This window comes from Pholis gunnellus (genome assembly GCF_910591455.1).
Source record: "Pholis gunnellus genome assembly, chromosome: 3".
NCBI lineage: Eukaryota > Metazoa > Chordata > Actinopteri > Perciformes > Pholidae > Pholis > Pholis gunnellus.
In genome coordinates this window covers 5,821,999-5,848,462 of record NC_136529.1, presented here as the reverse complement: position 1 = coordinate 5,848,462, position 26,464 = coordinate 5,821,999, and the positions used below count along the sequence as shown (strand labels likewise).

At 44.3% G+C, this 26,464-nt stretch overlaps 1 protein-coding gene across 1 annotated transcript in view; it reads right to left on the bottom strand.

Annotated features, from left to right (window-relative positions):
• Window positions 1-26,464, bottom strand: part of arhgef10la (Rho guanine nucleotide exchange factor (GEF) 10-like a) — a gene marked incomplete at both ends in the record, with an annotated part of 102,084 nt that overhangs the window by 56,142 nt on the left and 19,478 nt on the right. The window contains 8 exons of the mRNA XM_079186286.1: window positions 10,910-11,037; window positions 12,394-12,509; window positions 15,344-15,507; window positions 16,372-16,517; window positions 18,578-18,748; window positions 19,728-19,820; window positions 24,990-25,106; window positions 26,243-26,422. Of these exons, the coding sequence (XP_079042412.1) occupies window positions 10,910-11,037; window positions 12,394-12,509; window positions 15,344-15,507; window positions 16,372-16,517; window positions 18,578-18,748; window positions 19,728-19,820; window positions 24,990-25,106; window positions 26,243-26,422 (1,115 nt within the window). The remainder of the gene's footprint in view (window positions 1-10,909; window positions 11,038-12,393; window positions 12,510-15,343; window positions 15,508-16,371; window positions 16,518-18,577; window positions 18,749-19,727; window positions 19,821-24,989; window positions 25,107-26,242; window positions 26,423-26,464) is intronic.

Genomic DNA, 26,464 nt, shown 5'->3' with positions numbered 1-26,464 from the left:
AAATCTCAAAAAGTCTTTCACCCGGTTCAACAAAGGAGAAAAGGGCATGGCCAAACATACAGATTGACAGAGGAGAAAAGGATTATGCTGCAGTAGTGGAGTGAAACGTGTCTATGAACCTTTTACGTCTTGAAACTGGGTCGGCGGTGGAAACCACGGTAAAAGCCATGAATGCAAGTCGACTGCACCTGCCATTCTCAGCAAAAGAGCAAGCTACAAACTTTTCAGAGGCACCTTTCAAGCCTGCAGGGGTCGAGCGTTTGATGTTGAAAACAGACTTTTGGTGGAACAGTCCTTTAACCTCAAAATACACTAAATTCTGGGAAAGTAAAACTCTAAGAGATTGCTGCTCATGAATTAATGACTGCGTTCAAGAGTTTAATAAATGAAAACACAATCATTAACTAAAGGTAAAGAGACAGATGTTCTGTTTTATGCACAACTGACTAATTTATGCAAATATATTTGCTACAAACGTTGAAAAATATTCTGTCCTCCTCTACAATGTAATGCATGTGAACATAGTTTGCTCCAGGCCTGGTAACATGTCAGATCACACATCTGTATCGTGGAATTTGCATTTTGCCTCGGTCCCTGTATGGTAATTTAGGTGATTTTGACAAGTGGTAAATATGTTGCTAGTGTCAACATTTCCTTAAAAAGGTGAGCAACTGCAGATTTCTTTGTCGTTCAAATGCAGAATTCGAGAACAGACTATTTGCCAATGTCACATCTAAAAAAACAAAAAAAAAGGACTTGTTTCTCACAGTAATGCAAAACTACTTCTATTGAACTGATCCAGAAAATGGACTTGTGTCCGAAACTGAGAATTTTGAATTTGAGGTGATACATTTTAAACAGGTTATTATTCAAGATATTGTTTGGTTTCTGTCAATTGGTTTCTTACATAAAATGTATTTTATTAAAAAGGTGTGATATGTAGGATCTGGTCCAGAATTTGAGTTCAAACCATCAGTGCTGCCCTGTCTTGTGTTACCACTTGTTCCTTGAGAGGCAATAGTGAGTCACAGTAGTGTCCAGTCTGCCCTCAGTCTACAGAAGAAAGAAGCAGAGCTGCCAAAGAGGATGTCAATAACACAGCCATGGCCCGTGTGGCTTTTGATTGTTTGTTTATCGGATTGAATCCAAAGTGGAAGGAACAAGAAAGCTGCACTCTAAAAAATGTAACCCTCATCTCGTCCTCCCCACCACCGGGAGACTGTTTTGCCAGGAGCAGAGCATGCGGCAGCTCCATGAAACATAGCTACGCTGTTAGTTTAAATTCAGCCAGTGCAAACCCCAGCAAAACGGGGTCTGGTCCCAGGACACCGACCCGACTACCCGCCAGAGAAGCAAACTTTCTATTGCTGCCATTACACGGGGTTAGACCCAGCGCTCCACCAGCCAGCTGGGACTCTGGGCGCTGAGGTTTGTGCTGGCTGAATACAAGTTGCTGCAGCCGCTGACCGGGAGTCCGTCTCCCGGAGCAGCTGAGCTGTGGGGTGGTCTCCTTGGCTGCGGGGAGGACAAGTGTGATGGAGGTGTGGATCGGACCGTACCACCCCGGAGTTGTCGGTATTTTCTTCTTAGAACTTGAACCCTTTAATAGTGTTTTTTTCAGGTCATTAAAGTTGATCGTGACATTTTTGGTCGCCTATAAAATGCCTTATTCAGCATTAGGGTGTACTTAGTAGTACTTACGTAGTATTAAGCCAGCGCAAAGATGATTATTCTTTTCATATTCCTCAGCACAGACCAATGTGAGTCAGGATCAGATTTTAAGCTGCTGATTTTTGTCACAAAGTTTTGTGACCACAAGAACAGCGTCTGTGATGTCATCTCCTGGTTGACGCTGGTCTTTTTTCGTCTAATACTTTACTTTGAGTTTTGTTTGAGTGACAGTGAGAGAAAGTTCTGTAACTTATTGCCCTTTCGGAGAAAATGGAAGTTTTCATAGTAATCATAGTTTTATTATGAACATAAAATTGAACTCCAAATGTCCACGGAAGGCAATGTACAGAACATTTCTGAGTGCTGTCAATTATAGTTGTTAGTAAGATAGAAAAACAGGAAAAGGAAGCTCTGACATTTAGAAACCTTGTCTCAGAAAATTGCCATTCGGTGCATCTCTAATAAAAACTTGTTGTGAAACATAATGGGTATGATTTTGCGAGACCAAGAGTTTATTTCATAGCCGCAGTGACAAACCAGCTCCCGTCAAGTTTCTCTTTTTAAGTTCACTCAACCTTAACACCACCTATAGCGTTCCTAAAATGGAAATGACCAATGAATAACCATTGATATGTCTTATGAGTGATTTAAGGGAGTTCATCAGTCCAGACCGAAATGGGCACCGCAATGCAAAGTCTCACCCAGAGAAAAGTGCTTTCAAGAGGATTTTTCTTTTTGTAAGCTGAAGTGAGAGGCATGACTTAAAACCAACAAATGACGGCTAATAAACACAGGAGGGACTTTATACATGCAGAGGTTGTGTTCCATACAAACTCATCTCCCAACTGTAAAACTCACACCTTAACACTAAGCTCCCTTTAAGCAACTATTTAGTGAAATGTATGTCAGCCTGTTAGACCACCAGCCATGCCTTCTGTGTTTAAATATTTCCCTCTCCTGTCAACTAAAATAAAGTAACTTCTTTATGCTGAGCCGGCCAAAGTCAGACTGGCAGCCTCGGCCCTGAGTTAGCAATGACTCAGCTGGTATGAGTCCATTGACGGGGCCACTCTGTTGTCTGGATTGATCAGGCTTTAATGGAAATACAAGTACAAGTGTCTGGCCAAGGATGAGGCGTCGTCTTTTTTAAGCACTAAGCAGCTTTCCAAAATAACAGCATGTCTCCTGTGCAACTACTCCACAGCGACTCTGAGGCAAAGCAAGAGGGGGGGGGGGGGGGGGGGGGGGCGCTGCGGTCTTGGGCACACATAAGGAAGACATTTTCACATTCAGGCATCATTAGAAGGTAATTGAGGGGAGAACAGTGCGTAGCCTGAAATTCTGCTCCAGTCATACCCGCTGCTGCCCACTTCAAATTCATTTTCGTTTCATAAAAGGTGGAAGAAAAACGGTAGAGACACACACACACACACATGCGGGGAGAAACAGGGAGGGAGGCAGTGCAGTCGGGAACAGAATGAAGTAAGTAAGATCTCAAACTTCCTTGACATGTTGAAAAAGTGGAGCTTTCACAAAGAGGTGTAATTCATACCATTCACTGCTTAAATATAGCGGGGGTAATTTGCCAAAGACAGGAGGGGGAGACGGGGTGTGACGAGAATACAACTCCTCACTTGGTTGGATTCCTTAGGCAGCGCTTCATGCCCACACAAACCTCACACACGCTAAACTGAGCGCGCGCTCTCCGATCCCTCCCCTCCTGCCCGCTGATTGACAGCCGCAGTGCAGGTGCGGTGCACTGCCAGAATAGAGAACCAGGCTCGGGCGAGCTGGCAGAGGATAGACGGGGAGAGCTGAGGAGGGTCGAAAAAGAAAAGAGGGAGGGGAGAGGGTATAACGGGCGGGGGGGTGGGGAGCGACGCGACGCGAGGAGCCAGCCCAGCTGATTTATGGGAGCAGGTCAGTGCCGGAGCGCACGTGTGACACTAATGCACAAGGACGGGACAGATGCAGGAGTGAGTGCTGAGTGGCAGCCTGTCATGCACCCATCCTTCAGTTCGCCTCCACCCTCCAGGGAAACAAACAGTCGGGAGAGAAGGCGCGCGCTCTGCAAATAGTGAGATGAGCCAAAGGAAGCGGCTCAGCGTGCAGAGTTTGTTGATCTAATTCTCAACGGATTTGACAATCGGCCACGGACAAATAGTACAAGGGAGATGTGGGCTTAAAGTGGGTTCAGACTCTATGTGGTCTATAGAGGTGACAGGGTTGTGTGCAAAATCGTAAGGTGGATACAAACAGTACAACAGGAGTACAAAATGAAGCCGAGTCTGTACTATTTGTGACGTGTGAATAAAGTGAGGTAAAAATGGACGCCGACTCAGAACCCAAGTTTAGACAGCAATGCCTTGAGGAGCTGTCCTGTTACACACACACACACACACTTCAACACACTTTTCCTGTTTATGATGCAAGATGATGAACGCGTATTTAATCTGCTTTGACTTTTCGTACCGTTGATTACAAGTTAATACCTGGCTGTCACTTATAGCACACACATCTCTGCTGGACCATAGAATGAAACCAAAACCTGTACAAATGTGTGCTGAACAAGGTTGTTAAGTTGAAGTCCGTTGTCAGCGTTTGGTGGAGAGTTTATTCTGAAGTTAGCAACCGCAGGGTGGTGACCTGGTGTTGATGGAAAGAAAAGTTACTTAAGCAACTCCCATTAATTCAGTTCTAATACTTTTTTTCAATTGAGCAGATAGCCGAGTAGGCTAAATGTTACTGCCGAACATCTACTTGAGGTGTGGATATGCAGCATATAGGGGCATTTGCTGCTTCAGCATTACTGCATTTGGACAGCTTCGTGTGGCATCAAATGACAGCGTTACGACAGCAGGAAGATTCAGGTTTGTGGTTGGAGCCTATTTTCTCCACTCCAACTACAGTTTCCTTGAGTGGTTTGTCTGCTGAGAGGAAGGCGCACATTCCTCTCGTTCATCAGTCCAACATTTATATGAGCCTTGAGAAATGTCTTTCTGCTCACACAAGTTGTGTGTAGGAGGACTTTATTTGCCTGACCCTTTTAGACAATATTCATGGATACATTGTGTGGAGAGGAACCAAAGTGATAAATCTCATGACATTTTTTTTTTCGTTTGAAATATAGATTAGAAAGTACAAGGATATCTGTACCACGCAAAAATACATACATCGTTGGAAGCCATCTATATTAAAATGGATGTAGGGCGAACAATAAGTGAAGATTAGATCAAATAAGGAGCTCAGGAGCACGTTTCCCACTTTATTTTCCACTACAGTTGACCAGAGAAAATGTAGCGTCGGTGTCCTTCAGCTCCAGCCCCTCTGCACCTGACAACTGGCTAAAAGTAGAGGACTGTGGTTATTCTTGGTCGCTACCAGGTGCGAATGTGTCTGCATGTGTGAATGTGAAGAAAAGAAGAAAAAAAACAGCAAGCAGTGCCTGGACAAATAAGGCTGAAAACAATGGAGTGCAGGTTGGGCGCAGAGATGGGCAGTATTTCTATTACTTGTATTTGAAAATACGTATTGTATTTGAAATATTATTTTGTAATTTGTATTTGATAGGTCTGATTAAAAATCGAACGTAATTTGTAACAAAATACTTTAGATTGGAGTAATTTTGTATTTAAAATACTCAAAATACTTTCTCCACGAATCAAAAAACAGTTCACGAGTTCAGTCTTCAGATCTTCAAGTTCAACGGATTGTCTGTCAAGTTAAATATTGTATCTGAGTGTGACAGATGTCAACTAGCTTGATGTATAACTTATGCTGGGTCTGGCTACATAGCCTATTGTATATACATGGTGATGGTTATAATATCAAGCTAGCGATCGATGCTAACATGCTAATGACGCTAGCATGCTGTCTAGGCTAGTGCATAGCCAGTGTTTAGCAAGTTAGCTTATCAGTCGAGTAGCTAGCTATAGGAAGAGGGAGATTGGGAGCTTGTATGTAATATGTGATGAATATTTTCTTGTTGATACAAAACAAAGTTTATGGGCTGTTAAGTCCCATTAATACAAACATATATATATACATAATCAATCAAGTTGTTGTCTTTTAATAGCTTTGCTTAGTTACACTGACATTCTGTGACTGTTCTTCCTTTTTGTGCGGTTCACCAGAGCTTTGTGTACATTATATAAACCCGAATGCTCTGCTATACCAAATTGTGAGAAAACAGAAAATCCAGAAAAAAGTATTTCCTATATTTTATATACAAAATACATGTATTTTGTTACATTTTCTGGCACCAGTATTTTGTATTTTGTTGTAATACATTTATTTGGGGGTATTTTGTATTTTGTATCAAAATACAATTTGATGTATTTTTGCCCATCTCTGGGTTGGGGTGGGTTTGCTGAGGTGCAGTGCTATTCACTTACCATTACACACTAAAAATCAAGGACGTGACGCATGTTATAGGAACACTGCCGTCATGTGAAGTATATTTTGACGTCTTATTTAGAGTTCGATGAGAAGAGACTTTTCAACACTGCGAGATCAGTCTGGGACACGAGTGTATGGTCAATGTGCTGAATTGTGTGCCAGATTGTTACAGAGATAATCAGCGGTAGTGTCTATGTACTCTAGATATTAAATGTTCATCTGCAATTTCCTGCAGTGGTCCCAGTAATATTTGTCCTTAAAGTGTCTTGAAGTAGCGGAACACATAGCAAAATAATGTCCCTGCTGTCATGGGGACTTTATTTTGCCTCTATGGCCAAAGTTGATGCTCACTTTGGGGCTAACCCTCTTGCACAGCGATTGGGAAGCAAAACACGGCAATGTTATTTGGGTCTCGAAGAGCTGCAGTGGTTATTAATGGACAAACTGAAAACTACACCGTAGGCTACATTAACTGCCACTAGACAACTTTACTGTTTAACTTTCTCTTCACCATTAATACAGCAGCAAACAACTATGTATTGTGTAAAGATATAGTGGAGCAATGTCTATCACTATCCCTCTGTGCTTTCCCTCAAAGGAGTTACGTTACTCCTATAAAATATGCATCAAACTGTGTCAAGACCCTACAAGTATAAGACTGAAACACCCAGTTAAAAACACATGTAGAGAAAATAGGAAATTATACTGGGGAAAAAAATATCAGTGCAAATTTAAATATTTTAAAGCTCCCCTTAAATGTATCAAATGAGGCTTTCTGGGTCGAGCTCTGTGGGGAGAGTAACAACAGCGTGTGATTTGCGGAAGTGAATAAGATGGTTGATCGCTGAGGCAAAGACCTTTCTATTCATTCTGAAAAAGAATTAATTTTGTAGCTTAATCACTCACCTGCTTATTGACTCACTCAGTGACAGACTTCTGTGTTTAGGGCTGGCACCCGCTTTGCTACAGTTCAGCAAAATGGAGTATCCAGAGTCAGAGGAACACTGCATGTTGCTGTTCATTTTTTTTGTTCATTTTTCAGAGCTGTGAACAACTCAAATAAAACCCCCATTGTATTGAGGTGGAAGCACAAATACAGAGCAGTTGACATCTCAATCTCTGGACAAATAAAACCAAAATGTGGAATGCTCTCTATCTTCTTTTATTTTTGGTAAACCAACCCAGTAAGTGGGATTCTGCCATTCGCCTATCAACAGCAGACCTCTCTTCATGCAGTACACATGGAACAATCATGAGAAACACCCTCTGATGTCCAGACACTGAAATATGTTCACATGGACTCATCTTTTAGCATATCTGTTTGGGTAAGACTCTCAGCCAGATGGAGTCCAAATCCGTCATGCTATGACTGAGAATGTGAGGTCTGCCATTGGCCTTGAAGGTAGCCTGCACAGTCTCCATAAAGGGGGCCCATGAAAAAAAAAATAAAGCGGCTGCAGGCTTACAATACTGCTCCTATGTGTCTGTGCCTGTGGTCGCTCCAGCAGACGCAGTAAAAAAGAGGATGTTAATGAACTGCTGTCACACGTAGGCTGGTGCCTTTGAGGCAGCAGTCAGGATTCTCTCCACGTACTCGGTCTGTTTGCAGTGTGGAGGCTGTGATGTGCTGCCTGACTGCAGAGAGTCGCTTGCAGCCAGACATGAGGGGACCAACCCGGTACAGGGGGTCCCTGCTGCGGTCCCACTCTCTCACCAGCAGAGCAGAGGCTCGACTCCGTGCGCAAACGTGTGCGCGTAGGTGTGTGTGTGTGCTTCTTTATCTGAGATGCACTCTGGCTTGTTCGCATCTGCCAGCAGGAGGGACATGTAAATAAATATAACATACATATACAGGCTCTAGAAGCACTCTTGTGCCCTGTAGATTGTTTCTCAGATTAGTAACAAAACGGATGCGGATAACGAGGGAAAACCAACGGATGTGTGCGTGCGATTGTGTGGGTGTGTTTGTAAGAGAGACAGAGCCGGTCTGCCCGCTGATCTCCCCTGCAATCTGCCACTGTTGCACCCTGGGTAGTGTCAGGATGGCTCGGGCACCCGCTGTGCCACCTGTCACCCTCAGCCCCTGCGGCTCACTGCCGGTCCAGCCACCCGACTCCAAGGCCCAGCCTCAATTAGATTGCTATCGCACAGCCAAGATTGGTTCTTTTTCCCAACAGAAGATCTCTCTCTCTTTCAGATGACATTGTTAGCTTTTACCTCTCCACAAAAAAAAACAACTCTGTGGCCATCTCCAGGTCCAGCACAGGTCTTGCTCTACATTATTTAAGATTTAAATGCAAATCTGCGGCTTGGACATATGTAAGGGGTGGGAAATCTCCTTGTCGGTGCAGTTGCTGATGACATTATCTCATGAACTCAGCAAATAGGGTACCCCTTGAAGGGGAATTCGGGGGTCTCTCTTGCAAGCTTGACATCTGGCTCCACCAAACATCTGAGTAAGCAGATTGGCCCTGCAGGCCTGGTGTGACAGCCGACAAGGAAGCTGGGAGATGTGGGAGAAGTGATCTGCACAGCTCCGCTGCTCAAGCTGTCACATTGGCTTGGCTTGGCACAGTTTGATTCTCCCTGGCTCTGAAGCATTAGGCCCACTCTTCTGACTGCCGCTGCCCTGCCGGCACCAAGCCAATTCTTTCGTGGGGGAGGTCGATCATCCCTTTCACTCTCTTCTTTCTTCCTCTCCTTCTCCTGCTTAGTCTCTCTCGGCAGGGCTCTGGCTCCGCTATCGCAATTTTTCCTTTTTAGTCCTCCCCTGCCTCTTTCTTATCCTTTCCCCACCAGAAGCTATACGAAATGGGATCCATTATAATCTGCCATTATTTGCTATTCCCAGTTCCTGTGCAGTACTCTAAGCTACTCATATGCTCTCTCCTTGCCTTCTTTGTTCTTCTCTAAGTAGGCATTCAGTCATTCAGTAGTCACTCCACCCACCAGGATCCACATCGGCATGTTATCGCATCCACTTTAAGACAAGGAACCTTGCAGTAGATTGGAAATATGGATATATGCTCAGCTGAACAAAACTGTTTGGACTCATGAGGTAAAACATTGCCAGTGTACATAAAAACTAAACTGTAGAAGTTATTAGTTCCTTATTAACTCTTATAGAAATGTAATCTTCAAAACAAAGTGTTAAACGTCTGGATATCACACAACCAGGAGCTGAATTACAGCTTTTACTGCTTTGCCAAGTGCAGAACATTTGGCTTTTCAGCACAGCCACTGTAAACATAAAATAATATGGCTCTTTGTTGAGCAATTCAGAACAGTTCTGCACTAGGGTCCAATATTAGGTAAAGGCTAGTCCTATGTCCACAGCACTGAGTCAGCGCTAAAGAAAGGTCTGGCTCCACATATTATCATTCTGTAAAAGGGGAAAAGAAAACGCTCTGCCTTGTTTGTATTTCTTAAAACCAATCCCTATTGTTTGGGTGTTGCTAAGCCCAGGATGCGGCAAAGGTGCCTGGGTATGTTAAAAATGAACCGTCTAACCGAAAAATATGAATTTTGAACGATTCATTTAATAAGTTAAACAAAAAATGTAAAAAAACAGAGCAAAACCAAGAGAAGAGTGGCTTGTTACTTAATAGCTGGTCCAGCTTAAAGGTCAGGCCACCTTAAGTGAGCCTCGGCCATTGTTGTTGCTAGCTTTATGCTAACCCTATTCACTTTAGTTAGCAGGCTAGCAAGACAGAGGAACTTGTCTTGGGTCTACGGGTGGAAGCATTTATCCACTGACATATAAAATGTACACACACTGCACCGCTACGTTCACAGCTGTTGCGTTACTGCTAACTTCATACTCATCTACACACACACACACACGCTGCTCTCTCTCGACCGAACACGAGCTAACGTTACACCGGACCTGCAATACTCAACTGTGACAGTTGCTGTTCTGTGCACACGTTATGATCAGAATCAGAATCAGCTTTATTGGCCATCTATGCGTACAAGGAATTTGGCTCCGGTTTTTACGTTGCTCTCAACGTACATACTCAGAAATTACAAATAAACAAAAGAAAAAGTGATGGATTTAACCAGTTTTTTGGTTTATCGTTGCAGCTAGGCGGCTTATGAGCACTTCAACCGCAGCACCCAGAATGCAAGGCACTAATCCTGTCAGTTAACGGTCAATGATCGGTTTACAAGAGTTGACTATAAGTCAGAAAAGAAAAAAAATCTAAATTGGCATCCCTAACGCTGTCCTTATGTAGCGCAGTGGGATACGCGGCGGCTTATACCCACAGTTTACATCCGGTGAGTCAGACTAGGTAAAGGCTGTAGCAGAAAGTGCCTCAATTAAATCCTACAAAAAGGAACATTTTGTGGAGGTTACTCATTATTCTGTATAACTACAGAGGGAAATTAATTATTTGAGTAAGGTAATTACCCAGTCGCAAAAGAATAAACTGCCCTTGCCAGATCAAAATCCTTGTGTCTTGTTGGCCAAGAGATCTTAGTGTACAAACTTCACCACCATGTCCTATTTTTTACCCATCCCTCTCTTTCCTCCTCCATTCTGTTCCACTTTCAGATCAAAATCCTCGTTTGTATGTACATTAAAATGTTTGTCACTGGCTGTTATCTTTTTTAGTGGTGAACATGACGGCCTGCTTCTGACTATGTTCGTCTGGTTATTTTATCACTGAAACCTTTTTGTGGAATCACAAATGTTGCTGTACTTCCATCTTCAGGATGGTGCCTCAGGAGGGTGTTGCTGACATTGCCTGATTTGTTCCCGTTGCTGTTGTGGTCATTTATGTTCTCGCACCCAAACATACACAGTACATCTTACTTGGAGCACACAGAGACTACTCACTTGTCTGGCCTGCCGGGCACCTGCAGGCGTAAGCGACATTTGTTAGCACTCTGGATCTGTTCTTCTTTGATGCGGATGAGCCTCTGCAGAGCCAGACACCAGTCCTGGGCAACAGTGGTGTTAAGGTTCTTCGATTGGAATAAAACAAACAAACACACACACACAATTAAAACTTGTTTCTTAGCTGTAGCTTACAGGCAGTCATCTCGCCAAGAAGTGTACAGAGCACACTGTGCAGTACTTACATATTTATATTTTTACAGGCAAACAACCACACACCCACTCATGTAAAAATTGCAGTACATTAATTGACGCTACATGGTCGTGGCTTTTTTTTATCCTCTCAAAAGGTAATGTTGAATCAGCCTCAACATAAGCATCCGTTTTACAGTCACATCTAGTCCTTCAAGTCAAACAGAATCAAATCACTGTTCTGAAGCCAATGAGATGTGCAGAAGTGTTTTGTCTGTTTGTTTCGGTGGACAGTGAGATAACTGGGTGGAAAGGGAAAAATCTGTCATTTAGTGCCGGTCCAATATCGCTCCTCCTGAGGACGATGTGCTCATTATGCAGAGAGGCTAAGGTGCCATCGTTACCCTGAGAGGCTCTTTGGTGATTGCTGGAGTATACCTCCCTGGCTGTGGTAGAGTATGGTACAGTTCATGTGGCAGACTACTGGGAAGTGTCCTGATTTGAACGCCACAGGAGGGACGCTGCTGGTTCCTTTTGCAACACAGCAAATCTAACACTTCTATCTGGAATATCAGGGGCAAAATCTCCATCTCAACATTGTGGCACTGTTGATGAAGAGATAGATGGGAGACTTCATGCTTTTAGAAATCGATGATTCAAGAAGAACACGAGGCTGCTCTGTGATCACATTTTAAACGTCAAGAATCCCTTTTTACAATTTCTTTAGAAGAGATAGCAGAAAGAGATTTAGAGATTTCCCCAAATGGTCATTCCTTGTACCATCCAGACTTGATGTCTTAGTGTTCACTGAATCCGGCCATTCAAATTAGCTGTGCATACTTCCATTTTGTCTTAGCTGCCTCTGTGACTCTTTGGTCTGTCATCAGGGCTTAGGAGCGATTGTTAAGTAGTCTGCTGCATACAGAAAACATTCCATCTTTCACATACACATATTTTCAGTTAATATCTTCAGAAAACTAGCTTTTAAATAATGTGTGACACTGAAAAGCAATGCTTGTATGAGGGAATATCACATTTGAAGGTCAATGTGTCGGCTCTTAAAGAAAGCCTTGAGAGAGCAGAGCTGTGTTCTTGTGCTGTGTAAATGTAACAAACTGTGACTTCAGTGGCGTGGCCTGCAGAGTCAGTTGGATTGAGTCAAACCATGCCTGAGATCTTTCCTTTCAGCTGACTTTGGTGCATTATAGGCTATATGTTGTATGATACACATTTCCCCCCCGTGAGACGGTCCAGGCACAGTAAAGGTGGAACATGAAGTGACATGTAGGTACCTGGTACATCCCCTGCAGAGTGCCCACGAGGAGGGTGACCTCCTCCACGACGGAAAGGTCATGCTGCAGTTCCTGCAGCTCCTGGTAGAGCCGTGGAGGGCCGAGGAACGCTTTGCCTAAGAAGTGGGCAAACAAGCAAAGCCTCAGAGTTTGTAATATCACTATCGCATTGCATATTTTTTCATGCAGAAGAAAAAGAAGTACACTCAAGGTGATTGAAAAAATGTTTTTAGTTTGACAGTCCAAAACCCTTAGGGCATTCAAGACACAGGGATACAAATCTGAGAAGAGTTTGACAAATGACTTGATTAACAAACTGTTGACAATCAATTTGAATAATGTATACACTAAACAGATATGGTATATTGACCAACTATCTAATGTTGAAGATTGAAGTCTCCTAAACACTAAGAGGACACAGTCACATTCCACTGAGAACTCGTGGGAGTGCAGAAGGAAAAGTTGCCTTTGCTGAAACTCCAGTGGCACTAATAAAAGAGGTTCGATGTGCAGATGGATCGATCTTCATTATTTGTTGAACTACACAGAATGCATTTATGGCTAAAAAAAAAAAAAAAATCTGATGGAGAAACTGTTATTCGGAGCTATGATGCCCTTTTGCTGGCCAAAAGCAATGCAGGTGTCTCATTAAACGCAAAATTCAGCATCGATTTGAGGCCAGCTGCCTTCTCTCTCTCTCTCTCTCTCTCTCTCTCTCTCTCTCTCTCTCTCTCTCTCTCTCTCTCTCTCTCTCTCTCTCCTGCTGCTGCTGCGAATCGATAGCTGTGTCTCCTCCTGTCTGCCATCCTCCGTCCTGGCTCCCCTGGCCCCCACATCTCCCCAGCAGCCAGCAGAACTGCCTAATTAAATTCTGCAGGTAGATTTTGCTCCGGAGCTGTCCTGCACTGTCACCGCTGCCACATAATAAAGTAGCAGAAAGAGCTGAGCCGGTAGGCGGGTTTAGCGAGGCATGCTCCTCCGAGGGGACCCGCTGTCTTTTGTCTGTCCGCGTGCATAAATGGAGTGAGAGTAAAACCATAAGAGGGAAAAAGGGGGCGAGAAAAGGAGAGTGGTGGGCTTGCTTTGTTCATTTAAAGAGCTCTATTGTAGCTTTTGGGGTTTAATGGGATCTTCGTCATGGGCCGCCAGTGACATCTGTCAACTGTGCAAAGAAATCAATAGGTGAGACATCTGAATACAAAAGGGTGTGCTGCGAGCCGCGAGAACAATGTCTTCCTGTCCTCTGCAAAGGGATTGCCTGGACCCCGGTACAGGTTCGTCGGCTCCTCTGGGGCCAGCTGTTGGCTACGGCGCGAGAGGTGAATGTGCTGAGTTGTAATCCAGCGTAATCCCGTTGGTGAGGCAGGATATGGTTTTCATACTCAGACACGGCTATTCACAACGGCCGCCAGGCACGTAGCCCACTGGTGTGCAGCAAGGCCGGAGCCCAAAGGTTGCTCTGGAATAAGTCAGCATCTAGCACTCAGCTGCTGTGCCAATGCCAGTGGATTTAAAGACAATGCGGCTTTCCACAACGGCATCAAAACCCCTTGTCTGATCCGCAGCCAAAGCCCCACTGCTACACTTCTGACAAAAAAAAAATAAATAAATAAACTGCACTCCAGACAGGCGGGTCAAAAGCGAAGCAGCAATAAGGGAGGTGTAATGGGGACAGAATGAAGGTAAGGCAGCGTGAGAGCAAACTACTGAAAAAGAGCACGAACATCGGAGGGCTTTTCTGTGTGTTGGCAAGAAGAGACGTGGAAGGAGATGGTCCGATGGAGATATAGGCAGAGATGAAGGGGGGAAGAGTCAGAGAGACGGGCCTGCATTTCCCTAAAGGACAGCTTTCTTCAATAAAAAGGGCACCGGGGCCTGCAGAAGATGAAAAATGACTCCATTTTGACTCATGCTGAGGGAGCGCAGGATTTAGAGTAGACACCCCACTGAATGATATCACAGGGGATGAAACTATAAATAGATGGGACAGGCTGTCTGAAGGAAAATTTGGGGAAACGGTCCCACAGAGGTTCAGGGAGGTTTCTGTGTAGACATGATTACGGTGACTGCGGCGTGTCAAAAAAGTGAAGCAAAAAAAAAAGGAATCCAGCTCCTTCTTTGGGGGCATAACATTTGCAGAGTTAGACGCAAGTAAAAGGAAGAGAGACAGCTTGCGTTGAGAGCGAACCTTAAATGATCCCCAAAACCTTTGCTGCAAAGTTGTGAGTACACACACACCACCTGTGCGAGAAGCAAATCATTAATCCGTAGAGAATCGGAAACCGGCTCTCAAAACAGTAGCTGCTGCTTGCTGAGAAAGACACGGGTAGCTCTGAGGAAGGCACCATCAATATTTAAGTCAGGGAACTGCAACTTTAAAAAGCCTGTACCATTACATCCTGATAAGGCTTTGTATCTCCCTTTTTCCCATGGCACATTTATCAGGGATCTCTTCAAGCTCTGTATACACCAGAGTTTACTGAGGGCTGCTGGGAGAACTAGTGTTTCAACCACCGATTCCTATCAACTGCTACTGGCTCTCTAATTGGGGCCTGGAAAGGGAGGGAATAATCTCTGCAGATTGATGACTCCACTTTTGGTGTGTTTGTGGTCTATCAGAGAGTGAAATGAGACTGTGGGGGATGCTGAGGCAGGGGGGCTCTCCACCACCCTCATCTCTCTCCAAGATAAAACACCCGAGGCAGATTGGAACGAGTGACCGTCATCACTGTCCTCCTTCACAAACACATCCTCAATCAGAGTGACAAGCAGCGCGGATGTGTCTCCAGCCCTCCGCGGGGACACTTGAGAACAGAGACAGATTAGCCTTGCTGAGTCAGAGTAAGGGGCTGAGACTAAAAGTCAGTCCAAGTGATGAGATTAACTCGAGGGTGACACGCGAGGGAGAGGATTGAGATCGGACCGGTTCACATTTGCTTTAGTTGTTTACCTGAGGTGCAGGCTCGCTTGGCCCCGCTCTGTTGGAAGAGGGTGTCTTTGCTTTGAGGGCCCTCCTGGCCCACCTCAACTACTTGCACCTGCTGTAGGGGGGCGCTCCACTTCATGGTGTACTTCGGGCCGACGGGGACCAGGCTGCTGATATCCGGCGGCCCCCTGGTGGAGATGAGACCAAGAAATACAAAAATGATGACAGAGTTTTTGGAGGGAAAACAACCTGAGAGAAATCCCCCCCTCCCTAGCCTCCCCTCTCCGCATCCTGCTAACAGCGCTACACCCAGCGCTCCGTAGCAGGAGACAAGTCATGAAGAAGACTCGGGAGTGGGAATTAGAATCCGTATGATCTCCCATGTTCCCTGCCAAAACTGTACCCCTGGCTGTGAGGAGGAGTTCATTGCTATTCATGTATTCCTGTAATCACGCAGACAATCAACATTGTGATCGGTTTGTCGAGATCCTGGAGGGCAGACAAAGTCAACTTCGGGACACTCGAGTTGAATGAGAACGTGGAGCGATAATTACTTTGAAGGCTGAACAAGAGGGCTTTAAGCAACATCTTTGACAGGGGCTTTGCGAAATATACAAAATCCCTTTTCCTGTTTACTTCAAGAGAAGGGGAGAGAGGGAGGGAAAGAGAGAGAGAGATGTGATCAATGTTGCTGTCGCAGAAGATAAATTGGAATGAAACCAAAAAATGTTTTATGTCAGTAATCTAGGACTCCTGTAGCTGTAGTTAGGCATTCTACCATTTGTTTAAAGCTGATAAAGCTCCTGCAACTCCAGATAGGGCTCCAAACCCCTCGCAGCTATTTCTCTTTGCAATGCAGTTTGCCAAAATATCCTCGCGAAAACCTAGGGCATCACATGAGAGCGCAGTGCCACCTAATAGCCATTTCTCCTAACGGTGCAGTATAGCAGACTAACTTCATGGTAGAACTAAGCATTGCGAAACGCATTTAGCAAAGTATTTTTGAAAGCAACGGCATCTAGCTCGACATGCTCTACACGAGAGGGACTTACTTGACATTTATGTTGGCACAGATGAGCACATCATCAAAGAGGAAGACCTTTCTCTCCTTCGACTTCAGGACTTGTCCCCTCTCGCCGTACACCGTCTCAATGAGCGTCTCACAAAGGACCAGTGACCCCTGCTCCGAGTTCAGTTGCTAAAAGGGACACAGCAATCAGATCAGAGGCGGCGGAGACAGCATCACAAAGGGGCCAGTCCTCCAGAGTTCGACGCCCCGGAGGACGCAGAAGTCGGCCTTGGAGGAAGAGGTGTCTCATCAGGGATTAGCGACACATTAATGCCCGCTGAAGGTCATTTAATGTGCAAACGGCACACACACACACACACACACACACACACACACACACACACAAGGCACAAACGCATCCCTAGCGTGTTCATTCATCCAATTTAGTGACACAGGGAATGTCTTTTCACTATCTCTGCCCGGCACACACGTGACGAGAGGCACCTAAAGACAAACTGTAACGGCGTTAACAGGAGCGGCTTTTCCTAAATAAACTAGTCCAACACATCCCTTCAGGTTATTCTGTCCTTTTGTCTGCGGCGTGCTATCAACCATACCGTTACCGGTGGTGGTGGTGGTGAGTCAAACTGGCTTAGCTCACGAGCACTGGGACACACAATCCTTTCCACCAATCCTTTCCAGGCAACAACACATGGATACAAATGCATAAACAGTTTGCTGCATGCACACCTTCACACACACACACACGCATGCACCCACGCGCACATCCACAGTAAATAAATTCCATAACAGATGCAATTTATGCTACAGCCGTTTAGCACATGCTGTGCTTTCCTGTCATCCATATGTTGCACGGCAAAAAGGAAATAGCCACAAAAAGCTTCTTTCTTTTTTGCATCGCTTTGCTCCGGCTTCTTTTATGACTGCCTGAGTCAATATTTCTATGCATACTGCGCCAATCTAAGCCAGGCTCGTCACAATGTATACTGCAAGCAGCAGGTTATGTCCAAATATGGCCCTCACATCCTGGTACTTTGGTGTTTGTGTTTGCTCAATAGGCACACATTCTAGCGAGTAATGAATCTCTCTCTCTGCTGTGTCCGTTCTACAAGCTGCAGTGCAGTAATGCATGTGACCACGTTTCACAGAAGAGGATGTCCTGTCTGCAGGCAATCTGTAGCTGCTCTTGGCCGTGGCTCAGACAGAACACCGAATGAGCCATTAGTCCGTGCAGGACTGCCGTTTGATGGCCACAAAACTGTACAACTCCCTCAAGAGTTGGGCCCGCTATGAGGATACACCCTTAAAGTCTTCAAGCATCAATAGGCACAGAGGGCATTGCACCATGAGTGTGTGTGCGTGGGAGTGCGCGCGTGGGAGTGTGTGTGCGAAACCCATTTTCACTCACATTGTTATCTGTCCTATTCCGGCGACTTAGATACTTTGAGACAAAGAATGAATATTTCATTGGATGGTTATGGGGGCAATAGAGGAGACTGTTTCCTATTGGAATTCTGCAGAGTCACCGCGGCAAATGGAATTCTGTGTGGAGTGGAAGAGATTGGGCGAATCAGCTCATCTCAGAGTCCTGGAAAGCAAGGGCTGATAGAAAGAAATAAGGAGAGCGCAGGGGGGGGGAGAGAGAGCGAGAGAGAGAGCGAGAGAGAGCGAGAGAGAGAGGGGGGAAGATGCAGTCACACTAGAGAAAGAGAAGAAGAGTGTACAAGTGGAGTGAGAAAGTAGGCAAGGGAGTGCAAGAGGGGAATAGAGGGGAGGTAAAGTGGAGAGAGAGGAAGAGCGACAGGGTGAAAGAGATAGCTCTCTTACAGTTTCCAATTAAATGTCTCATTTACCCCCTAATTCTTCTTATTCAAAGCAGCATTTGTTCAGATTTGCAGCGGCAGGACTGTAATTTCAGTGTGGTAATGGAGAGGCAACGCCTCTGCCATTGCATTTGGTACTGTTTGGGAATGATAATGAGCATCATTTCTGGGAGATAATTCCCCGAAATAAAAATGCCTCCCTAGATTAATGTGTGGGAAAGTGATACAAGCGATGGCCATATACTAGTTTAATTTATAGGTGTTTGGCTCACAGTGATAACAACGCGGAGGAGTTAAAGGGCGCAGGGGGCTGGCTTACAGTTGATTTGATTGGGGCATGTGTGTGTGTGTGTGTGTGTGCGTGCGTGTACGCGTGCACGCAGGAGTGCATGTGCATCCAGTCACCTTACTGAGCAGGCGATCACTGACGCTGCGGGCAAGCTGTTGAGTCTCTGCAATCTGGTCGGCTACTCGTTTCTGTTCATTCAGCTTCTCAGCCAGCATCTCCAGCTCTGTCAGAGCGAGCTGCAGGGGCAGGCGGTCCACGTGGCCCTTCGGTGTGTTCTTCAGCATGTCCTAGAAAAGGTCATGAGCAAAAGTTTAAAGTGAAGACCCTGAAAGTTCAAAAAAGAATTCAAACCACTCTCTGTTCATGATTCAATGCTTTCTTCTGTGTACTGCAATGTAATGTAATAATGTGTTCTGTGAGTGTTGTCTTTACTTTGAAAAGTTCAAAGTGGGGACACTTTTAAAGGTTCTGACATTTCTTTCTTACGTCAAGCACTCACTTTTGAGTCCAGGTGTGTGACTGGCTGGCACATACACCAGCGGATTTGACTGTGTACACCACACTGACCTTGCAGTGGTTATGTAGACTTTGTGAAGCTCGTTGTATTCCAATTTCTACCCTTATGTAAGCAGAGTTGGCAAAAACAAACCAGACTAAGCGCAGGCTTTGTGGCATGCGTGTCTATATTTGCCCTGCATCTATGACCCAGTGAAAGCTTGCTCTTGTCTTGATATGCATCTCAGATGTACCGCGATGCCTTGAGCTCTAGCTCCCTGTAATGTTTGATTTAATACATACCCTTCCTGTTTGGAGTACTGAGTTTATACTGGAAGAAAATGCCTGATTCACATTCATAACTTATCTTTTGAATTCATGGATAATCAATGCCTACTGAGGGATGAAATGAGCTTCTGCAGATCCAGCAAGTCAAGCTCAAATCCAAATCTTTGCTCAGAATGGAAAGTGGAAGAGTCAGGGAGGATATAAAGGCAGCATTATGAAAAACTGATGTGGCTAGCTACTTTTCTAGCTCTCGCTAACTTTAGTGTAAAAGTATATGAGGCACAACTTCTTGTACTTTGGATAAGTCCAAATCCATCATCGATTCTGTAACCTTGCAGCTTTGCATCTGTATTAGTGTATGTGCAGCTGAATCTTTAATTTGACTCGTTTTCTCATATTGGAAGTGTTTAGCTAGTGGAACTTAAGGGATTCCCTTAATTAAAACAAATGAAATAGCCATTCACAAACAACGTTTTTTTGTACCTGCAGGAGCAATATGAACTGAGGGAATCGCTGAATGGGCTTAACCATCAGGCCGTACAGAGTGATCCGGTCAACACTAGACGCCTGCTTCTTCTGGAAACAGAAAGAGAGAAAATAAAATGTTTACAGAACAATGCAGTTGGAATAACATTCTTGCACAGAAAGGCCATTAAGAGGAAACTATGCTATGCCTACTTTAAGAGGCGCTTGTCAGAATCCTCGCTAAGCCTTGTGTAGGCGTGTGAGTGGGTGAATAACGTATGTAAAACAGGGTCTCTCAGTCATATGAGAGTATTTAAGATTTTTTGAGGGTTGTACGTCTAATGTATTACTGTGGGCGTAGGTCAGAGGAAAATTGTGTCGGCGCAGTGTCAAGTCTGTGCCACGATGACACCATCAGTATGAAAAGGCAAATCTCTGGGCACATTTAATAGCGGGTATGGTAGTAAAGGTCGGATAAGATCAACTGTGAGACAGAAAATGAAAAAGAGAACATTTTGGCTGAAATTTAAGAGATCTCACATCATCTGCTATACGGTGCAGTCGCTAACATCATCTGTTTTCTTTTAGCTTAAAGTATACTTATTGTTGCTTTGGGTTAGAAAACTATTATTGCACTTTTAAGATGATACATGCAGATTAGAGCAGGATATCTGTTTAACTTACACTTCATATTGCAAAATGAATTTGATTGATATTGATACTCTGATATGAGACAAGTTACAGCTTGAGATTTTGGTAACTGTTATATCATGATCCAGACTAAATGTGTGTGTTGCCAGATCGGCAACCTTGACTTAAACCTGTATTCTCTTTACTGGCCAGCAGGGGGCTGCAGAAAGTCTGATCGTTATAGAAGTCTATGAGAAAATGACTCTACTTCTCTCTTGATTTATTACCTCAGTAAATATTGTAAACATGAGTTTATGGTCTCAATCTCTAGTTTCAAGTCTTCTTCAATACAGCATGATGTGCATTTAGTAAATTATAGTCCATTCGGAGTAAAATAGACCATAAAGCAGAGTATGCTTTTGGGCGGGGCTACCTTGTGGTTGACAGGTTGCCAGTGTTTTCAGTTTGTGAAAGATAATTGCAACTTTTTGGTTGCCTAAAAATGTCTTATTCAGCTTACACTTGTACTCGGCTCTCATGTCATTTCTAGGTGCAAAAACCCAAGATGGCACCGCGGCCAAAAACCAAGATGGCGACGACAAAAATGCAGAATTAGAGGCTTCAAAACGTCAGTCCACAAACAAATGAGTGACTTCAAGAGTGACTTCGTCCACTTCTTATATACAGTCTATGGTGTTTTTTTAGCACTTCATGTTGCAGTCTATTAAGTTCAAACGTCTGAGTGTATCTAATGCTTCCAGTTTATTAAGATGAATGATGACGACCTCAACTTTTTTGGTCACGTTGACATTGACATCAACATATCTTCAGTCACTGTCACATAGAGTACATTATCACATACTGGATATGATCTAATTATACGGATCAATAAACTTCGCATCATTGATCAAGACGAAGTATAATAAAAATCTCCACCATTGTAGAAAGGTGATTTCTTCTTAACTTGTCCTTGTTGGCTAGGATATGGACATACAGTACGCACATGACTCATGTACTGAACACTCCGCGAAGATTACAGATTGTAACTCGAGTAGAGCCCTTTGACAGGCTCTAAAGGCTGAGCCACTTGTGGAGTTCACTCATACTGAATGCACTTAACAAACACAATCAATTGTTCTAGCCCTGTATAGAGGACTGAGTAATGTGGCCGAACTAGTCACCCATGAAGTCAGCAATTTGTAGAGTGGCAGGATGCAAAGATTAGAGGGCTCCACCTGTGGGGAGCCACGTGGAACAGCTTGACTGGATTTACACAGAACTCAACACAACAAAGACACAGTCTCACTGGTCAATACTCTTCAAAATTGCCTATAAACTGTGTAATAAAATCAATTTGAAGTTATTCTCATGCCCTCCTGAGGGAGATGGATAAAAGAAAGGTAGCCAGTGTATTCTGCATCCATTCACTTTGTATTGCAGTAAGTTGGTTTATGCGGACTAGCAAGACACCTTCTACACAATCACTATAGGAGACACAAGCGGTCAGCAGCTACACATCTATCAAATCACAGCGGAGGGTAGGAAGGCAGTGGTATCAAAGATGCAATTTTTTATCTGCACGATCCAATGTTGAGTAACTGGACAGACACATAATAACCAAGCAAAATCCTGACACCACACTTGAACAGGTCAAGATGTAAAAAGAGATGGGCTCTTAGAGAGGCAGTTGTGGGTGAGAGGAGTTTTAGGGAGAAACTCTCCATCTCTCTGTTGGAGGGCAGTCATGTTCAGTCAAACCTGTCCAGCACAGACGGTGTATGAATCCATAACACCGCCTGAGATATCATATCAACGCAGCAGTAGTTCAGCTAACTGAACTCTAAGGACATGACCTGGAATTTCTCAGTTGATGTCTTGTCAGTAATAATCACCAATAGGAAGAAAAAAAAACCTGCCAAACCTGCCATTGGAGCCTGGACCAACGGCGGGAATTCTGACTGATATATATTAGTTAGTGAGGTGGGGTCCTGTTGTATTATTTAGGCTCTGTGTAAATATGTCTGAGCCAAACTGAACGACTGAGAGAGTGATCTGGGAAGTACAGGGGAAATGACTGCTAGTTATGTTAGTTAGTTAGGTTTATTGTTGTCATATACATATACACAACATGTAACTTCTGCATTTAACCCACCCGTAGCTTATTGGGAGCAGTGGGCTGCTGAGAAGTGCCCGGGGAGCAGTTTAGGGGTTCAGTGTCTTGCTCGGGGACACTTCGGCACAGGACATGTAGCAGCCAAGGATCGAACCGCCGACCTTGCGGTTGCACAGACGACCCTCTCTACCCAGTGAGCCGCGGCCGGCCGCTACTGTTTTCACTCGCAGCATGCTTGCTAACTGGTGGCGGATCACGACCGGTGCCAGTGTTGGTGTTCTCTCTTTGTTTGGGTCTGTTCAGGCTGATGATTTTTGCATCGGGCATTACTATTCTCGGGTCAATTTGGACCTGGGCTGACTGTTCTCTGTGTCCTTCGTGCACTTCAGGTTTCCCACAGATCCATTACAGGTTGAGTCCAATTGACTACCTCCGCTGTGAATCTCTTCTCTCCCACACCTCCTCCTCCTCTAATATCCTCTGGAGAGTGAGCTGGAGATTCTGAGGCAAGTAACACTGCAGTCCAAACAACCACCGGCCTCCTGAACGCTGACAGTGGCCTCCTCACAATGAGGAGCACCTCTGCAGGTGGAGCGGCACCAAAAAGCACGAGGCAGAGACGCGGTGTCATGTTTTTCTTTCAGCTACTAAAGGAAAGGGAACCTCGGTACCATTGGAAAAGATTACAGCTGATTGACTGAGCAGGCACTGCAAATTTGAGCATGCTGCTCTGCAGAGTAGCGTGGTCAAGCTTTATCCCATTAGTGGGCAAAACCTGTGCAAAATAGATTGAAACAGATTGGATTCGTTAGTGACTATTTACGGACGCTTGAAACCAACTCTTACTGTACAAATTCCAATGCAGTAGACATACATCTTGTTGTGATACATGAATCAGAAACGTTCTACTGTGGTCTGTAAAATGTATTTCTGGCAAAGTCACCTACCATACGGAGTAGAATTACATGTGTTGCCAGGCAACCATATCAGCATTTACCAGTATGCTGGAACAGTTGGAACCGTCCCTTATGCTAATTTTGAGTTAAAAGCCTTGACACCTACTTTTGATGTCAAGAAAAAGGTTGAAATGGGGCCGCGTTGGATATGCCATTGAACCTGTCAGGTGTACATTTCCCTCTATAGCTGATATGAACTAGATGTAAGCCCATTACACCTCCAGCAGGTTCAGTAATAAATCCTGCCAACCAAGCGCCGGCTCTCACCACGGACCTGGGTACACGAAACGGCTTCTCAAGCCACTAACTTCTAATAACCTAATGGGATTCTGAGTTTTCTTTCCTTCTGATTTGCCGTTCCAATATTCTCTTTCAGTGTACAAAAGAAAATAAATGTCGCTTGGACAACAGCGAACATTTATCCAGAGAATGAAAATTGATTTGCTAACTTCTTCTATCAAAAAACAACTGATTCACACTGAACTCACCTAGATGCTTCTCTGCAAAGCTCTCTGCAGCTCTCACAGTACTTTTCTGCAAACTCTATTCAAACAATGAATTTAAATGATCCCTATCCATGTAAATCTGCCTTGTGTGCTTTTGGTCATGTGCATGCAGTCAGTCGGCTCCACAATATTTTAAAAGCAGCATAATGAAGCCTGCCATTGATTCAGTGGGGGTTTTTGTCCGTCTGTGTCTAGCCTATTTATTATTTGGTTTTGTCTTCACATTGCCGGTGAGAGCTGCAACAGTCGGCGGGAGGGACAGAGGAAACCTTTCAGCAGAAAGGAGAGGACACATGTTATCTGGAGGAACATGCAGGGCGGTCAGCTGTGGGATCTGGTCCTGTAAATCAGCATTACAGCTCAATGATCCAGGTCATACTCATGCATGAATGCTGAGCGCACAGGGATTTGTTAAACTCAGCACATTTGAATAATTCCTTGGCACTCTTCCTGCACCCTGGCATTATTTTTTCCTCGCTCGTGATCCCTAATTAATATCTGAAACGTTAGGTAAACACTACAATAGATATTGTCTGGAAGTGTAAAAAGTCGTTGAATCTCCAAGTGTTGCAATGTCCTAGTATTTATTGTGAATCAGCCTGTATGGCATTCATTCATTCGCAGATCTCTGTACTATATTAAAAAAGCTTTTCAAGTTATAGTAAAAAAAATGAAACATCCTAAAAATACATATATTCTCATATTCTGAGACTAATCATGTTATTATAACATTGATTCAGGTCATTACCAGGACAATCTTCACTAGCACAGTGGGTTATAGAACGCTTCAATCTCATTGCCAATGTCAGAGAAAACTAATGTAAATATATGTCATCTAATTTGTGTATGAAACCACCTTTTTTACACACTGAATTATTTGTCTCTTTTGGAGACCTGAGCAAAGTTATGTATTATTTAAGCTAGCTTCAGCATATTGATGAACACTACAACAAACAACACAACGCAGCAGCAAACTAAGGAGACAAAACACACAGTTGGTTTACTTTGATTTTAAAATCCAGAAGACAAAAAAAACAATACACGTTAAAAACTTGTGCTCACAGCTGAAGCTCACCTTTAGGAATTCCAGAAAAGCTGGTTTGGACATGCACGCCTTCTTAATCAAAGCCATGGCATTGGTGAAGTTGTTCACGTAGTCACTGTAAACATCCAGCACCATGGATTTGGAAAACTGCAAAAAACAGAAACAAAGCATTTTATCTCTCTGAATTAGTAACAACAGCCCTACAATAAGAAAGTCTGCTGCTGTGCCATGTGTTTTTGACTATTTTGTCTTTACACCGGCATCCACAAACGCAGCCGTGTAATTTCTTCTGACATCTTGAATGTTTGGCTAACCCGAGGGGAATTTCAATGTAAAGCGAGGCAAGAAAATGGACATTTAAGTGTAGTGCTTAAAACAAAAATTGGTTTGTTTACTATCCCAGTTACCGCAACACCCTTCACGAGCCATTTAAGAGGTTGGGCGAGGAGGAATGAGGTGGCGGAGTGTGAGAGAGTGTGTGTGTGTGTGTGTGTGTGTGTGTGTGTGTGTGTGTGTGTGTGTGTGTGTTGTGTGTTGTGCGGTATACGTTTATTCCCTCTCCTCAATTAAACTGCCACCATGCAGCTGATGGTGGCAGTTTGAGGAGGGGTGAGGAGTTAGCAAATCGGAACCAACCCTCTTTGTTGAGGATCCTGCCTCTCAAGATACTCCGACAAGATATTACGCGCAGGTATAGACACATTGGCACATGGGGCAGCTCAATGGGGAGCGCACAGCCTCAGCACTGTCCTTTCCCAATGTAGTCTCACTCGATGGCTGGTCTTGGGATGTTATTGCTACAGACCGATAATAGCCAGCAGAGGAGGAGAGGGACGAATCAGCCCCTCTAATAGGCAAATAATGAGCGGACCTCATGGATGAGCACGCTGCAGATACTCGCAACAGAAAAACTCACACTGAACACTACGGTTCTAGAGCCAGAATGTGTAAACACGTATCCCAGAGAGCGTTGGATGCAGAGGAGATATTCATCACAACTGTAATTGATTGTATGTTTGGGGTAAACTATCCCTGTTTGCTCATCCTAAAGCCTGGAGCTCATTATAACGCTGGTAGCAGCGATCGTGTGATACAGCTAGATACAAATGCCAAGACGATTTTCAGTTCCTTTACCCAGAATGCAAGGCTTTGATTGCATGTTAGAAAGGGATAAACAGAGAATGCACACACACACACACGCAGCAAATAAACCTCCAGTTTGCATTTCTGTTAAACAAACATGAAGATACGTACCACAAACATGCACATGCATGCACACTAACCGAGGCAACAAATAAGTCTCCGATTTTCTCACTGCTGTCCCACTCGGCCACACGGGACGCCAGAGCAATCTGAAACATGGAGTGGCACTGTGTGATCTCCCTCATTCGGTAGAATATAGGCCGGATCTTCCTCGGGCTCAAGATGCGTGGATCAGCCTCCATCAGCGGTCTCTGGTATTCCTGATGAGATCGTGAGAGAAAATTGGGTTTTTATTGTTGTTG